Genomic DNA, 18014 nt, shown 5'->3' with positions numbered 1-18014 from the left:
AGCGCCACCTCGAGTCCCAGCCGTCGGATCCTTGTGACGACGTGTGCCACGCCTGCGCACGCCAGACGGGCAGACTCTCGGTAGTCTCTCCCCGGAGCCACGACCAACGTGTCGTCGGCGTAACAAATTACGCTCAGCCCGGGGAGAGGACCCCGTACGACGCCCCGCAGGACCCAGTCGTAGCCGATGTTCCACAGCAGGGGGCCCAGGACAGACCCCTGCGGAACACCGCGCTCGACGGGGAAGCGGTACATCGCCCCACCGTGTCCGATGCACTGGATCGACCTGCCCTCGAGGTAGGAGCCGATCAGTCGGCGGAGGTATGCGGGGACGCCGTGATACTCCAGCGCCCCCGCGATCACCGACCAGGGCAGGGTGTTGAAGGCGTTCCTTACATCTAAGGATAACGCCATCGCCACCCCGCCCCGGACGCGTACATACCTCTAGCTTTGCAGTTTTTTTTTATAGCCATCCCCAAGTCTTTAATACTCGAGTAAGAATTACTTTGATGAGAAATAATCCATGGCGGATTACCTTGCCTTCAAAGAGAACATCTAACGTTTTATCTTTTTATTGCTACTCTTTGTCCAGGTTTTACAAGTTGCAAGCTTAATGAATCAAGGTAAAAACGCAGGCTTTATGTATATTTATATAAGGATTATTATTACTTTCGTAGGTATTGTTCTGCCGGTAAGTGTAACGCCATTGTTGTCGTCAAATAGCAAAAATAAATATCAAACGAACTAGTAACATCGAGAACGCTCGAGAAGTGTACCGCCATCTATTATCAAATAGCGGAAACACACATCGAAATATTTTTCAGTTCATTGGCGAAACGCGAATGAAGTTTTTAAGCGACTTCAAGAAGAGATCCTAAACTCGGATTGTATATTTTTGATGATAACTACATTTAACTACCGTCATTTTTGTTTTATAGACCACTTAAGTTTTCTGGTGATAAGTGATCCTGATTATACTGCTCTATAGGTCTGGATCAGTCCCGGTCGGTGGTTCTTTGTTTTTTTTTTTAATACTTATTGTAAGCCCGCATACGCTAGTACCATTCGCCATCCAGCCGATATGTAAAGCAGTTCTTCCTTCCCAATTATGGAATAGCTGCTATATTTATCAACTGCATGTCTCAAGGTGGTAATCATGCTATAAGGTTTATCAGCTCTGAAAGATGACTAGTCGACTTTTGCCCCTCACTGCCATATAATCCAGAACATGAATCATAATAATACATTTATCTTTACGCTGAATCTATAATAATATAACAAACAAAGTTGTATCCATTACAGATGTACAAACATTAAATGCCTTGTTTATTCAGTGGATTTGGAACAAGTTGTCTTGAATAAAATATTAATGGGAATACAAAAAGAACAGTAATATGTATTATTTAAAGCAAACTATCCAAAAGTGAATCTATTGGTGGTAATCTATTAGCATGGCCAATAAAGTGAGAATTTATTATGTTCATATATTATATAGATTTCATGAAAAATAACTGGAAATCAAAATGTATGTCTTTTATTCAGTAAGCCTATACGGGCCCTTTTAAACTGTCTTAACTTTATCGTCTTTTAGTTGTAGGTTTAGTTGTAGGAAGGAAAGAAAAGTCGAGGAAGATTGCCAACAAGGTGGACGGACATTGTCAAGGAGGCCACAAACACCAGCGTCCCGGGCGCCATTAAGCAGGCCGAATGCCTGTAATGTAATGAGGAAACGACAAAGAAGAAGAAGAAGAACTTTATCGTCTTTTGCTCCGGACTACTAAGTACACGATTATGTATGTGTATGTGTAAAAATTATGTAATGCATAGTTTTTTTTTATTGCTTAGATAGGTGTAAAAGCTCACAGCCCACCTGATATTAAGTGGCCACTGGAGCCCATAGACATCCACAACGCAAATGCTCCACCCACCCTGAGAAACGCATTACTGCTTCACGGCAGAAATAGGCGGGGCGGTGGTACCCACAAGCGCGGACTCACAAGAGGTCCTACCACCGGGAATTACGCAAATTATAATTTTGTTTTAGTTTAAGTTTGTTTTTTAGCTAGCTGCGTTTCATAGATAATGTATTTTCATTCGGTACGATATTGTCGGCATTGGTCATCACTGTGTTGCAAATTGTGATAGCGCGTAATTTAATATCGAGTCGATATTAGTAACGCAGGTTGTCGCGTTTGTTTGTAATTTTATGCCACAAAACATTAAGTACATTTTACTGGTGGTGAGACCTCTTGTGAGTCCGCACGGGTAGGTACCACCACCCTGCCTATTTCTGCCGTGAAGCAGTAATGCGTTTCGGTTTGAAGGGTGGGGCAGCCGTTGTAACTATACTGAGACCTTAGAACTCTTATCTCAAGGTGGGTGGTGGCATTTACGTTGTAGATGTCTATGGGCTCCAGTAACCACTTAACACCAGGTGCACCGTGATCTCGTTCACCCACCTATGCAATAATTAAAAAAAAAAGTACATTACGATAATCTAACTTTAAATATAAAAACCTTTTTTTTTTGCCTACCTATTAAATCTTGAATGGTTATGCTAGTTTTACCGGACGTGTAGGCGAAGCTCACGGAAAATCTCCGAGACATATCCGTTGATACATGTTGCCGTTAATATTAAATCACAACTCAGCATTTCAGAATACTATAAATAAATGAAGTAGTTATATCACTGGAATGACCGTAATTTTTGCTTACCAGTCAACCTCTACCAGCTTTAACGGCCGCTCTGCCTCTTTGATTTAACTTTGATCCGATCGCTACAAAACAGGGTCATTCACTTTTTTTTTCCACAGGAGAAAATCGCCGGATCCCCACCCGCGCGGTATGTGGGAGTTGAACCTCACTAAAAACTCCTGCCGCTCCCAATCGGCGCCCTACGTCGGACCGGGCCGGAGCCCAGTCGGGGCTATTGAGACGGCGGGATAGAGTTGACGCAGAACACATTACATCTATCCCACCGTTCCAGGGTCATCCACTAGGCCAATTTGAAGATTTCCGGAAATTCTCATCGAAATCGACCTCCCTGTGTTTTTTTTATTGCTTTATCCTATGGACGAGCTCACGGTCTACCTGGTGTTAAACGGTCACCAGAGCACATAGATATCAACAGCGCAAATGCTAATACTCACCTTGACCTAAATCTCAGTTTTACAATACAACGGCTGCCCCGCCCTTCAAACGGAAATGCATTACTGCTTTACGGTAGAAATAATAAAGGTTCACGGTAAAAATTCACTGTTCAATCTACCCGGACTGGCTTAATTCCACAAATTACCGTCCACTGTACCATTCTTCTTTACAATGTGACCCAAATAGCCTCTCATAAATACCTGTAAAATCTGTGGTGTATGCCACGAGTATTAACTAGTTGTAATTATCTCGTAAAATGTCATTACAAAATTAAATATAAGGCAATCTGTTGTTTGTCGTTGCTACAACGAAATACATTTCATCATTGTTATTGTTTATTATAAAAATGAGATTCGAATTACCTGTGCTGCGAAGATGCTGCTTTTGTTTACCCCTCAGAAGAGGTTTGCTTGCTTGGGGTTATTTCAAATTGGTGAGTGCCTTTTATTTATGTCATCGAAAACTGGACTGGAAATAAGAGCGTTCGACAGCTGTTCAAAATTGCTACACGCAAACAGAAAATCTGCCTGACTGACATAATATCTCGATGGCCTGACTGTATATATTTATATACATTCGATATTATAAATATACGGGAATCTATAGACAGATATCGCAAACGTGTAAGTTTGAACATACGCTGAGACTTGGAGTCGAAATTCGAATTGATACGCATGTCGCTTAGACGTGTAGAAATTAAATGGATCTATCCTATATTCAAAGCTAAAAATTATCACAGATTGTTGTGAATGCGCAAGTTTACCTTTTAATGGAGGGAACAGAGATAATGTCTATACGGTTAGCACGGCAACCGCTTTATCAGCTATAAAAAACCATTCCGGAATGAAAACCAGGACCAGTGTGCGAACAAGTTTTTATTTTTTTATTCCTTAAATGGGTGGACGAGCTCATAGGCTACCTGATGTTAAGTAGTTACTGGAGCCCATAGACATCTACAACGTAAATGCGCCACCCAGCTCAAGATATGTTCTAAGGTCTCAGTATAGTTACAACGGCTACCCCAACCGAAACGCATTACTGCTTCACGGCTGAAATAGGCGGGGTGGTGGTACCTACCCGTGCGGACTCACAAGAGGTCCTACTACCAGTAGAAGTGAACACTGGATCATCCGAAGTTTGGACGATGGTTGTTGAGCTACACGTTTTAATCAGTTCAACTCTGACAAGATCCGCCTATAGTCGATGTCGTTCCAACCCAACTTTAAACAAAGGAAGAGTCACAATTAAATCTGCCCCTTTTTCTTTCAGCTCGCAATCGTAGTGGAAGTATATTTCACGATAACGGTGCTGTACCTGCTGTTTGTAGGGCTGGCGATGTTCATTGGTTTTCATTTAATACTTATCACTTTACCGCTTATTTTACTGACGTTGTTATGCGTCGACTTCATTTTCACTGTGATATTTTTGATCGCCGCTCATAAGGTAATTTAAATTTGTTTTTAACTGATCAAATAAGCGAATACTATTATGGGTCGTGATTAGTGGTAGGCAGTAGTTTAACTGGAACCATTGTATTATTTATCTATATATTAATACGTGAAGCAAAAACTTTGTATCCCTTTTTACGAAAATTGCGCGAACGGAGGAGTATGAAATTTTCCACACTGATAGAGAATATAGAGAAGAAGTGCACAATGCTAATATTTTTTTTAAATAATGCACAAAAGATACATTAAATCAATAAAGAATACATTACACACACTACATACCATGTATTTGACGCAACACGCATGCATACTACTATACTATTTACTGTCAAACTTTTGTTCTTGACGTCTGTTGTCAAATTGAGAATAGATTAAATATTGTTTGTCTATGTTAATATTTTTTATAGTGTAGTCTTGGCGAAATTTATGATTATAGAAGTATAAAATACAATCATAATAGTGAACAAACTTACAATTCCAATTAATTATAGTCGAATTTCGACTACTGCGGGAACTCTAGTAATCTTTGAACGACGGTAACAGCTAAGACGCTCGTCTGCTTTTGAAGGTAATAAAAATGTCACAAATATGTATGGCCCGAACACTTAACACGCAATATCTGCGGCTTAAGCGAGACACAATCAGAACTACTTCTACGATTTAATCTGGCTTTTTTTTTCACTATATTATTTTTATCGACGTGTCGAATCTTAACACTATATCGTCCATCAATTATCGTCTATTTCATTCTAAAAGTTATAAATTACTAGCTGTACCGGTCCGCTTCGCTGGGTATTTAAAATTAACATTATTATTGCTCACCCCCACAAAGATTCTCATCATTAACGCCCCCGCAACTGGTGTAGAGGGTCCAACACTCATATAAATATTAGCCTATCCATTAAGTACATGTATTTTCTACATGGATACCAAGTTTCAAGGATGCATGGTTCAGTAGTTATAACGGAACATCCGTAAAAACCACTGTAGATTTATACATTAGTATAGATAAAATAAAAAAAATACGGTAGTTAGCACAGTATTCAAACGTCGACGTTTTTTTTTTTTATTGCCCTTGGAAGCAGACGAGCATACGGCCCACCTGATGGTGAGTGGTTACCGTCGCCCATGGACTTCAGCAATGCCAGGGGCAGAGCCAAGCCGCTGCCTACCGCTTAATACTCTCCACAAGCCTCGTTTGAAGAAGGACATGTCATAGCGCTCGGGAAACACCGTGGAGGGGAGCTCATTCCATAGCCGGATGGTACGTGGCAAAAAAGATCTCTGGAAACGCACTGTGGATGACCGCAGTGGCTCCAGGTAGTATGGATGAACTCTACTCCGGTGGCGGGCGGTGCGATAGTAAAAACAAAATATAATAACAACATATAATAACAAAATAGAATAACACCTTAGTGGTCCGTGACCATGAAGGATGGAACGATCCATTAATACCTCATGTCTCGAGGTGAGTTAGTGTCAAGTTTTATCTTTTTGCGTGCTACTCTTTCAGTAAGGAAGTCTAACAATAAGGTTTCGTAATATGTCATATACGTCAATGTCATTTATAATAAATATTTTTTTTTTTCAGAAAAAGCATACGTTGATGGAAGTTTATTATTATTACCTAATTATTCTAGTTTCAATCATCATCGTCTTGTCGGTACTCATGTCTTCATTGCTATTAAGCGCCCGTACCAACAATGTCGAACTTCAAACAACAAGAATAGCTGTTGTAATTAGTAGCTTCTTGTATATTTGTAAGTATATAATTTTTTTATATAATATATGTAATGTAATGTAAACTTTTTATTTTATTTTTATTGTCCTTGTAGGCAGACGAGCATACGGCCCACCTGATGGTGAGTGGTTACCGTCGCCCATGGACTTCAGTAACGCCAGGGGCAGAGCCAAGCCGCCGCCTACCAATTTAGAGAGCTTAGCTTAGCTTAGATTACATTAGCATGTATGAATCGCGTTGCGATTATTGTACACCTATTAACAATTAAAATTTTAAAAAGCCGAAATTTATAATATATATATTTATGTTTATTTGTTACAGTTACACATTGCTACTTCTTGGTCCTAGTTAGAAGCGCAATAAAGAAAATAAAAGATCAAAACGTCACTCTGAGATTCGTCAATAACACAGGAGAAATTGAAGTATGCTAAAGTATTAATTAGGTGTGGTACCGATATAAAATGATAAACGTGGTTTGTAATGAGATATCGAAAAGAAAACTAAAGCATTGTATTTATGGTTTTATTTGCTAAATGTGGAAATACGAGTGTAAGAAAGTGCATAACGATGGATATTTTAGTCGCTGTTTAGCTCTGAATCAAAAGATAAGGAATTGCGACTCTATTGGAAAGATTGGACCGACCTTGAAGATCCTCTCTCTGTGTTTGCATCTCTTAATGTTTTACATCAGAGATAATGACACACGACAACTTAACCAACCGCGCAGTCGTTACATTCATAAGTATTTTGTATCAGTAGGACAAAAACCCATAGGCCCGATTTTAAATTACTATATAGTGTAAGTATATAGTAAGTACATAGTATAAAGACTATAGGGGTTTGAAGTACCCAGGTACGTTTTGGAAAAGAAGTCTTTTTTCCGAAATAATTTGCGGATCCCTGGTTTCAATTTACAATTCGATTCCGTGACTTGCAATGGAGTTCTAAGTTTATTTTTTTACAGTTAGGATCAGTCTCACCCGTCCTGCTAGTTATATCTATACTAATATATAAATTTACAGTGGTTTTTACGGATGTTCCATTATAACTACTGCAACATGCATCCGATTGACTTGAAACTTGGTATCCATGTTGAAAATACATGTACTTAATGGATAGGCTAATATTTATATGAGTGTTAGACTCCCTAATAATAATGGCAATAAATAATAATGATAATTTTAAATGCTCAGCGAAGCGGGCGAGTACGACTAGTGTACAATAAATATATTGATTGATTGATTGATTGATTGATTCGTTTTCGTTTGCTGACGTCAAGAGAAGATTTCTAAATTGCTCGAAGACAACAAACGTGTACTCAATATTTCTCTTAGCTCGATCACCATATTCGCTCCTACGATGTCTGACGATGGTGTTGATCATTGTGGCCTTCTCCGACATATATATAAAAATAATCATACAATACAAACAAACATGCAATAAAAGGGGCGTTGGGCTTGCTAACATTCAATTAAGAACGATAAAGACCATCAATATGGATCCATATAAATTATATGTACTTTGTTAATCGCGGAAAATACGTCAACAAAATCAGTTGGGTCGGAGTACCATACATCAAAATAAAAACTTGGTAATTTATTTTACCTATTAGTCGTCAGTGTCCGTGAATCTGTAGTGTTCGAAACGTCAAAAATAATATAAGGTCTGTCTGTCTGTATCTATGAAGCTGCCGTTTAGAATACAGACAATAAAATTATTTTTTTATAAAAAAAAAATATATTTCTATAAGTCAAAATGTGAACCCCTTGACATAGTGCATCAATAATGTCTTTAAAAAAATATTTCAAAAGTTTTTTGTAATTGGTTTTATCTCAACAAATTATAACAAAGCCGATAGATTGACAGGAATAATGAAAACGTATGCACAAACAAACGATATATCAAAGCAATATATGAAGATAAAATCGAAAACTATAGGTAAATTTAATACAAATTTTTAATCAAAAAAGAAAATCGACTTCCTAATGCACTTAAAATTTAGTAAATATGCATTATTTAGGGTAACTCAAAAAGTACTTACCGGACAGAAAAAGGAAGTACAAACTTACAAATAAAAAAATAAAAAATCATCAAAGGCGGTTTACCTAGAAAAAAAAAGTAATAACACATATAAAAAAAATCAATCCAATTGATCGCATTTCCCCTAAATTTTAATGTCTGTTTTCTCCAATAATCTTAACAACGGGTCATGATCTCAAACGCCCTCGTAGTACAATAAAAAATACTGCATTAAATTTCAATTATTATAATATAAAACAATAGCACAATAAGACAACAACGCTACAAACACAAACAGAGATAAAAATACAACTACAAATCTCCTAAAGCTAATTTAAAGCTTAGCAGGGGTTCACTAATCAGAAAAATAAATAATACTCCCGTATAATATTCGTTGGAAAGTTATAATAACTTCATTGATGTTGAGATCAAATTTACATTGCGTGCTTGCATTTATCGATTATGTTAGCACTGCAATAAATACACCCTTAGTATTATTCAATAAATGTCTGTGAAATTACATTATAATATAATATTATACGCACAGGAATGTATCTTTATTTGCTGGCGATCCACATGCTCGCGCCTTTTCTCCGATCGAGACGAAATTTTGTCGTTGTCATTAGTTCATTGAGTATTTTTGTTACAGTACCATCAAGTGCGGTAAGTGACGCGCTTCATCTTTCAACAGTGGGTGTTTCGAATAATCAGCGGCAGCTTAGTACTAATCATTGCATAGTATAAAACAAAGTCGCTTTCTCTGTCCCTAGCCCGGGACACCAGTGCGTCCAGGATATCCTTACTGTGTTGTGTGCTGTGCAGGAAGTGATCCTACGCGAGTGTGTTGTGATCTAGCGGTGCTGCTTCGGGTTGGAGACATTCCGAGCAGCGTAACGCAGGACCCGGGAACAGGTGAGTTGATTGACACTTTTATTCTTAACATTGGTTAATAGCGGGTAGGTGTCGATCAGCCTGTGAAAGCTGCGAAGCCGTTTTATTTGGTAATAAAACTGGTTTTCGTGAGCGCCATCGAGTCTGGCCGCCCGTGTCTGTTCCCAGTCCTCCCCTACCCTTCGGGGTTAGGAGGGGCTGTTACCAACACCCGAAGGCCAATCCTCCACAGGTCTGCGGCGTCGGAGCCCTTACAGGTGGGTCTTAGCTTCAGTTTAGTGTAGATTGTATATAATTGTTTTCCCTTTATAATTCATATTACTAGCTTTAATTTAGTTCAGATTTCTTATTCATAATTGTAAATAGTTAAGTAGTTAAGACTTTAATTAATCAATCATTCAAGTAGTTGGTAGTGCCGTCTCGCTCTAAGCGAATAACAACGAGTTGCAATTATATACAGACTGCACATTCAATTCATATCTTTTTCAATTCTACCCTCTTATACTTTAATATTTTCAATCCATCCAAATAAGCAGTATTACACCGTAATTTAAAATCTGGCATACCGATCGGCAATACTAAGCTGTCCCTGTCGATATTCATCGCATACTCATCGTTTATCTGGTGCACGGTTGTTGGCTGCGGTTTTCGGTCGTGTTGCCCTGTTAAATAGCATTTTGTGTCACTTGATTGAAACTTTTAACTTTGTTACTTATTATTTTTCCATTCATTATATTATTTTAAGAACCTAGTAGTGTTTGGTGTAGTACTGAGTGGGAAGGGGAGTTCGTACCTGGCGGTTGTGGATCGCTCGGCCGTTGAACTCTGGGCTTCCAGATCCAGAACTTGTGTTTCTGGATTTTCAAATCCGGGGCGATCCGGCCCTTACTACTACTACTAAAGGATATAAATAGTATTGAATTCATCTTTTATCTTTTATTTTTATTATTTTTATGTGATTGTCATTGTAGTATTCATTAGATATCAATATAAATTCCTTCATTAAACTTGACTTTCTTTTTAATGATTTAGGTAGTAATTAATAATTAATACCAGTGGTAGGCGCTGATGGCCGCAACCGCCTCCGTATTGTAGTTTGTTGTCTATTAATTATATTATTTCTAATTTTGTTCTCCTAATTCTTTTTTCTTATTGTCCAGTTGTTAATTGTTAATTGTTAATTTTGATTATTTTTGATTATTTTTCTAGTTAATTAAATTTAAGTTGAACATAGCTCTTATTGATAACTATAGATATTAGATACTATAGTAATACAGTACCTTTTCTAAAATTCATTCATCTTTCCTTCTCTCTCTATTTTAATAACTTGGTAGTAGCTGATAGGGTCAGCAATAGTTACCTGTCAACCGGTAAAGAACCTTGTTAGACAGTTTTTGTTTGACTTGCTAGTGAGAGTGCTCTTGATGTCCGCGCGACCGACTTAGGATAGCCAAATCATGTCTAGTGGGGCTTCTCCCCCCATCGTCAGCACACCCGGCCCGTCCCGGAAGGGACGTCAAGCAATGGACGAACTATACGCCCGTCGCCCAATCCCACGAACCCGACCGGTCCCGATCGACCCCGGTAAGGACGATTCGGCCGGACCTTCGGTCTCGGCCTGGGTCTCCCAGGGGATCGGACCGGGGGAAGGTTCCCTTCCCTTGTCGACCGATCACCCTGGGACTCCTCGGCCGAGAAAGAAGGCCAGGTCTGAGTCCGACCGAGGCTCATCGGAGGACCAAGACAAACGACCGCGACTAGGTCCCTCCTCTAAATCGGAAGGAGAGGATAGCGAGGCCACGTCCTCCTCCCCCTCCTCCTCCCAATCTTCCACTCCAGACTCATCACGATCCTCATCCCCTACTGGGAGTCCCATCCCAGCAGTCAAACCTGTTCCCAAACCGAGGGCCCCCGTCAGGACAGGGGTAGCCCCACGTCTACTTAGATCCCCTCCCCGATCCCCCTCCCCTACCATTTTCCCTATCCCGGTGGATTCGACTCGAGGTGCCCCCGCCCTAAGCGCCACGGCGGGCAATCTGGACTCTACCAGATATATGGACCTCGAGTCCACCAAAGCCCAACAACCCATCCCCTCTACGTCCTACGCAACCATAGCCGCATCACAACCCCCAGTAGGCACACGCCCCAAGCCTACCCAACCGCAAGTTCCCCCACCCCCGAGGCCGAGGGGTCGGGCCCAGGAGGAGCTCCGCCGTCATCCACCTATCATGGTGGAGGCTCTCCCGAACTGGTCTCACCATATGGCGGCCATTAGGGAGCGCCTCGGTAGGGCTCCTTCTGCCAGACCCCACGGCGCCGGTTTCCGCTTCCTGCCGTCATCGGCGGAGGAGTATAGCGTGATTCAGGACTACCTTTCGAGGGCCTCCGCCGCAGACAAAGCCATTAAATGGTTTTGTTATGCGCTGTCGGAGGAAATACCCTCGAAGGTGGCTGTCCGGGGTCTCCCTGCTGACACCGATGCGGCGGAAGTAACAAACGACCTCAAGGAGCTGGGCTTTCCTGCCCGATATGCCCGGTGCATCCAGGCTAAGAGGGGGAGACAGGGCTGCGTATTTTTCGTGGCCCTGGACCACCTCTCCAAGGGTGACCTCGCCCGGCTGTATTCAGTTAATGAACTGTTATACTTGCCGGGGGTGACGGTCGAGGGATGGCGTCCAACCCGGGGGCCTGCGCAGTGTCACCGCTGCCAGGCCTTCGGGCACGCGTCCACAAACTGTCACCGTGCGGTCCGCTGCGTTCGATGTGCCGGCGAGCACATTGTGGCGGACTGCCCGAGGCCATGGGATGGCCCATTATCCTGCGCTAATTGCGGGAAGGACCACGCCGCCACCGATCGGCGGTGTGTGGTATACCGCAAGAGGGCCAGGATGATGGGAGTAACCATCCCCCCTCCTGTTCCACCGGTGCCTCGGCCCAGGAATGTCCCAGCTCCAGTAGCTGCTCCTGTGTCCGCACCCATCCCGAAGGGGAAGGGGAAGGGGAAAGGGAAATCCTCCCAAACCCCAGCCCCTCTCCCTCCTAGTACCCTTCCGTCTGCCTCGGTAGTGGAGGCTATGCCGTCAGCGGCCACGCTGATGGCACAGGCAAACCCGCCGAGGCGAACAAACAAGCCTGTCCCTACTCCTCGTGGTCGAGCTTCCTCTACTACTACAACAGTAAGCAAGCCAGCGCCTCTCACTCAGAACATCCAGAGCACGTCCACAGTCAACAGAAAGAGGGAGAAAAATAGGAAGAAAAAGCTAAACAGGAAATTAAGAAAAATAAAAGAAAAAGAGGCAAATTGTAACAACCCACCTATTACGACCGAGCCAGTTGTGCCGGACCTTCAAACCACCCAAGCTGAGGCAATGTCTACTACTGAGGCCTCACACATCGACCAACCTTCGACTAATGAAGGCCCGGTATTATCCGAGGCCCATCAAAGCGCGCCACCTTACACTAGTCAGCCTCCTCTTCCCCCCCGCCCTCAGCGCGAGCAGCGCAGCGGTCGGCAGGCCTCACAACCTGCCGGCTTTGCTGCATGGCTCCTCGCGCTCTGGGAGAAATTGTCTGAGGTGATCTCCGGAATTATCCGCGAGATCGCCTCAGGAGCCAGCCCTTTCGGGGCTCTCCTGTCGGGGTTCTACCGAATGATTGCGCAGTTCAATGGCTAGCCAGGAACTGCGCATCATTTATTGGAACCCCGGCGGGGTAAAACCCCGCAAGAACGACCTCTTGGTCCTCGCCCGGGAGTACAACCCTGAGGTTGTGCTCCTGGGCGAGACCAAGCTACGTCCTCGGGATGTGTTCAGGATTCCAAACTACTTCATGTACCGACGTGACGAGGTGAGTCCTGCCGGGACGCCGTTCAGGGGCACTGCGGCGCTCGTCAGGCGAGACGTGGTGCATGATCAGTTGGATTTGCTGGCCTTCACATCGACAAGGTCGATCGGTGTGAGGATCCACACCTCGGGGGGAGATATGCGGGTTTATGCCGCGTATAGACCCCCGGGGCCTGATTTCCACCCCGGGGACATAAGACGGGTCCTGAATTGCGACAGCCGCCCAGCTCTGCTGGTCGGGGACCTCAACGCGAAGCACGTCGCGTGGGGCTCCCGACTGAACTCAGCAGTGGGCAGGCGGCTGTTAGAAGATGCCGATAGGGGCGACTACTCTGTGGTCGGCCCCGACGAACCCACGCACATTCCGACCGCCGCGCAACTCCAGCCCGACGTGTTGGATGTGTGCGTTCATAAGGGGCTACGGTGCCCCTTAACTATTGAGGCACTGTACGACCTGGGTACCCCCCATCTCCCTATCCTGGTCACACTGGGAATGGGGCTTACCCGGGTTGCGACCTCGCCCCTACGACCGAGGGTCGACTGGGAGCTCTTTAAGAGACGCCTAGTCGACCTTCCCGTAATTCAGGACCCCAACACCCCTGAGGGGGTCGACGACGCGGCAGTCCGCCTTGTCGACTCCATCAGGGGAGCGATCGACCAGGCGACGACTCTTGTGCCCAGCGGCGGGCCCAGAGGTATACTCCCGGCCCATCTGAAAGCGATTATTCGCCGAAAGAGGGGCCTGAGGAGGCTCTGGGCGACAACTCCTTGTCCCAGGATCAAGCGCGAGCTTAATGAGCTGGAAGCGGAGTTGGCGGCGAAGATTAGCTCCTATCGGGGCTATGCGTGGGAGGAACGGATCGAGGAGGCCCGTGAGGACCCCTCGTCCGTGTCCCTCCACCGACTTTGCCGCCAGCTCTCAAATCGGCCTGCCCCGACTTGTCCACTCGTGGACGAGAGGGGCAACCGATGCTTCTCGGCTCAGGCCCGCGCCGATGTCCTGGCCGTAATGCTGGAGCGGCAGTTCGCTCCAAATAACTCTGCACCCTCAGAGGCCGCATTCCACCAATTTGTGGAAGAGAGCGTAGCAAGCCTACTCTCCTCCCCGGTGCCACCGTTGGGTGATGGTGATTTCATCACTCCCAGTGAATTGCGCCTCTCCATCAAGCGGATGAAGAGGCGCAAGGCGCCGGGCGTGGACGGTATTCCCTCCCTCGCATTTTTCCACTTCCCCGAAACGGTCGTGTCATTCATGACACGACTGTTCAATTCCATTCTGTCCACAGGACACTTCCCGGGAATTTGGAAATTGGGCAAGGTTATTGCCCTGCCCAAACCCGGCAAGGATAGGAGAAATCCCTCCAGTTATCGTCCGATCACTCTGCTGTCGCATATGGGCAAGTTGTTCGAGCGGCTGCTGCTGAGAAGGGTGTCGCCGCACATCCTTCTCAGACCCGAGCAATTCGGGTTTCGCAGCGGTCACTCGACAACGCTGCAATTGGTCCGCGTTATGCACCACTTGGCGGATCGGTCCAACGCGCGCCAGTACACGGCCGCAGTCTTTCTCGATATCGAGAAGGCCTTCGACCGTGTCTGGCATGCGGGACTGATCTACAAGCTGTTGCAGAACACGGACCTCCAGTACGCCTATGTGCGGCTGCTGGGGTCGTACCTGGAGGGAAGATCCTTCCTTGTCGCGGTCGAGGGCGCAAAGTCGTCGGTGCGCCCAGTTACGGCCGGAGTTCCCCAGGGAAGCGTCCTGGCACCAGTCCTCTACGCTCTCTACACCAACGACATTCCCACGCTCGAGGGCAACCTCCAAGCGTGGGAAGCCGACGTGAAGTTGGCGCTGTTTGCCGACGACAGCGCCTACTTCGCGTCCTCAAATTTCCCCTCTGCGGCCATTTCGAGGATGCAGAGGCTGTTGGACCTACTGCCCCAGTGGCTGGACCGATGGAGGGTCGCGGTCAACGTGGGGAAGACCGCGGCTATTCTCTTCGGTCCGGTCCGCACAAGAGTCGTCCCAGGACAGCTCAGTCTTCGTGGAGTCAATGTCGAGTTTAGGCCCAGTGTCCGATACCTGGGAGTCAGTATCGACCGGAGTTTGAGGATGACCGCCCACGCCAAGTCGGCGTTGGCGGCCGCCCGCTATGCGAGGTTTCTCCTCCGGCCGGTGTTGGCCTCCAGGTTGCCGACCATGACTAGACTCGGCATTTACAAGACGTATGTTCGTTCCCGTATCACGTACGCAGCTGCGGCCTGGTATCACCTCATCCCGCAGATCATGCGGGTGAAGTTACAGGCCCAGCAGAATCTGGCTCTTCGCACGATAGTCGGAGCAGGGCGTTACGTCAGAAATGACGTAATCGCCCGGGATCTAGATGTGGAGTCGCTCGAGGAGTTCATTCGGAGGCTAGCTCGTAATATGTACGAGCGGGCTGACGGTGGACCCCGCGAGCATCTCCACAATATAGCTCCCTTGCACGCCAGACCACCTGATGGTAGGGCGCTACCAAGGGAGCTACTGGAACCCCCGGCTATGGTAAGATAGTCGGCTTAACCCGAGTGATATGGGAGTGCTCATAATGAGTGCCCCCATGGGACTGAGCTGTCCACACTCTACATTCCTTCCCCCCACACTGTTGGGGTGCCCCCCTATGGGGACCCATTCCTACCGCCCGTTTGGGTGGACCACTCCCCCTTAAGGGGAGTGATTTACGTCGGTCCCTCCCCGCGACGGTCTTCCCCTTCTGGGGAGTCCCTAGCGGGTGAGCGCCAAACCAGTGCTGCGGCTCCCCCTCTGACTTGTAGAGGTGGGGCCGCAGCATGGGGCCGGTGGTGGGCCCCACGGTGCTGACTGTTGTCCCGATTTGTATATAATGTAAATAGTTTAGTAAATAGTTAGTATAGTAGTTTAGTTCTAGTTAGTTATAGTTAGTAGTTAGGGGAAAAAAAAAAAAAAAAAAAAAAAAATATTCAAGCAGAGGACAGCAGCCGGCGCCGAGGTGACTCCTCCGCGGGCATCACTCCGCCCAACAGAACCAAGCCCATCGTATTATGTATAAGTATATATGTTTTGTCGATGCTATGCAACCGTATACGCGCTGCGAACAGTCCTCCCCCGTCTCGTCCTGCATTTATACCACCCCTGCCCTATGTGGCAGGGAGCTCCGTCCCGGGTAGTGGGGTTTGCCCCGAGGCCCGTTCCGTGCCCCCGGAAGGGGGTACGACGACCCTTCTTGTCTTGTCTCTGTCCCTATATCCCTATGTATACTTAAATCTTTAAAACTACGCAACGGATTTTGATGCGGTTTTTTTAATAGATAGAGTGATTAAAGAGGAAGGTTTGTATGTATGTAACATCCATTAAATAGTGAGAAATCAATAATAAATTACAGTTTCCGAAGCGAAGCCTAGCCGACAGCCTAGCCGACGGGTCGCTAGTGTCTAATAAACACAATATGTTTTAATCAAGGTAAATCAGTAAACTGAGTTTCTAGCCAGACCATCTCAGCGTGTCGCGATTCTGATCTGGTGGTAGATTCTGCGAAGCACTGCTCTTGCTAAGGCTAGTGTTCGCACTCTCAGGTTGAGCTCCTGAGCCTACCCATCTACTAACCAATACATAATCTACACCAAATCTTCTGGAACTTTTGTTCTGTCTAATGTGTTTTATTCTGTTTTCTATTAGAGAGTACATCTTGAGATATTCACGTCGTGTGCTCCTTTGTACCAAATCAGTGGCCCATACGTCTAAAAGAGTATTCATATAAACAGTAATTTATCTTAGCAATAACTACTGATTCGATTACGAGAGAATGCGGTAGGCAGCGGCTTGGCTCTGCCCCTGGCATTGCTGAAGTCCATGGGCGATGGTAACCACTCACCATCAGGTGGGCCGTATGCTCGTCTGCCTACAAAGGCAATAAAAAAAAAAAAAGAATGGTAAATAAGCCGGCCGTTGCTCACAATTCCTAGACGTCTTTCACGATTTTATTAAAATTTGTTGTTCACTTTATTAGAATTAACGCGATCCGACGCGGTCAAAGGAAGCGGTTACGAAACACGTTCTCGATTCGTCCATAACAAATAAATGACAGAGCGTGTTTGTGAAGGTTCGTAAAACTGAATAGATTGCGAGCGGATTTGTTTTGCGTTCGTATTGCGTTCGTATTTTTGAGGCTCCGAGCTTCGAAAATTCAGCAAGAAATTAAGCCTTTACATTAAGACTAGACGATTAAACGAAATCACATTCTAACTTGTGACCAGTGGCCAAAAAGACATCGTCATGAATGGTGTTAATCTTAGCTTTTTTCCCTAATTATTCGCTGGTAACCTAAGGGGCTATTCCAGCTACGACTGGATGGGTAGGTGAGCTCACGGGCTCAACCTGAGAGAATTTAATAACACTAGCCCTAGCAAGAGCAGTACTTCGTAGAATCTACCACCGGATCGGAATCGCGATCCACTGAGAAGATCCGGCGAGAAACTCGGTTGGTATCTGAGCCTTCACACTTTAGTGCTACGAAATGTTTCAAAATGTATTTATGGATGTATATTGCGAGCTTACTTTGTTAATACCGAAGAAAGAAGAGGAGAAGAAGGAGGAAAGGATGAAGGGAAGAGTGAAGAGAAGAAAGAAGATACAGTCCCACCCATCACGAATCTATGCCTGCAATATACCAACACTCATCACACCACCCCTGCCTGAGATTTAGCTCGGGCAAAGGGGTTTCCCCGAGGCCCTCTCCGCGCCCCCGCAATGGGACGAGACGACCCCGCGTACTTTGTTAAGGCATTGTAAGCCGACACGGGTAGGTACCGTACTACCTATTATTTCCGCGAAATAGTCATGTTTCAGTTTAAATAGTCGTTATAGCCAATTGAGACTTCAATCTCATGTCTCAAGGAAGATGATTCCCGT

General features: G+C 45.2%; 1 protein-coding gene across 2 annotated transcripts; it reads left to right on the top strand.

Moving 5' to 3' along the window:
- Positions 1 to 398: 398 nt before the first annotated feature.
- Positions 399 to 11403, top strand: LOC114244321 (uncharacterized). Of its 2 annotated transcripts, none has more exons than XM_089734834.1 (5): positions 399 to 1462; positions 1591 to 3582; positions 4419 to 4592; positions 6189 to 6357; positions 6660 to 11403. In XM_089734834.1, exons 2-5 carry the CDS (start codon positions 3496 to 3498, stop codon positions 6767 to 6769), a joined length of 540 nt encoding a protein of 179 aa, XP_089590960.1. In that variant the 5' UTR covers positions 399 to 1462; positions 1591 to 3495; the 3' UTR covers positions 6770 to 11403. The 2 variants fall into 2 exon arrangements, with proteins under 2 accessions (XP_089590960.1, XP_089590959.1); XM_089734833.1 differs by having other exon boundaries at positions 399 to 1792; positions 2813 to 3582.
- Positions 11404 to 18014: the final 6611 nt, after the last annotated feature.

This window comes from Bombyx mandarina, chromosome 18, assembly GCF_030267445.1.
Source record: "Bombyx mandarina strain Sakado chromosome 18, ASM3026744v2".
NCBI lineage: Eukaryota > Metazoa > Arthropoda > Insecta > Lepidoptera > Bombycidae > Bombyx > Bombyx mandarina.
The sequence above is the reverse complement of the archived record's forward strand: the minus strand, read 5'-3'. Positions and strand labels throughout refer to the sequence as shown.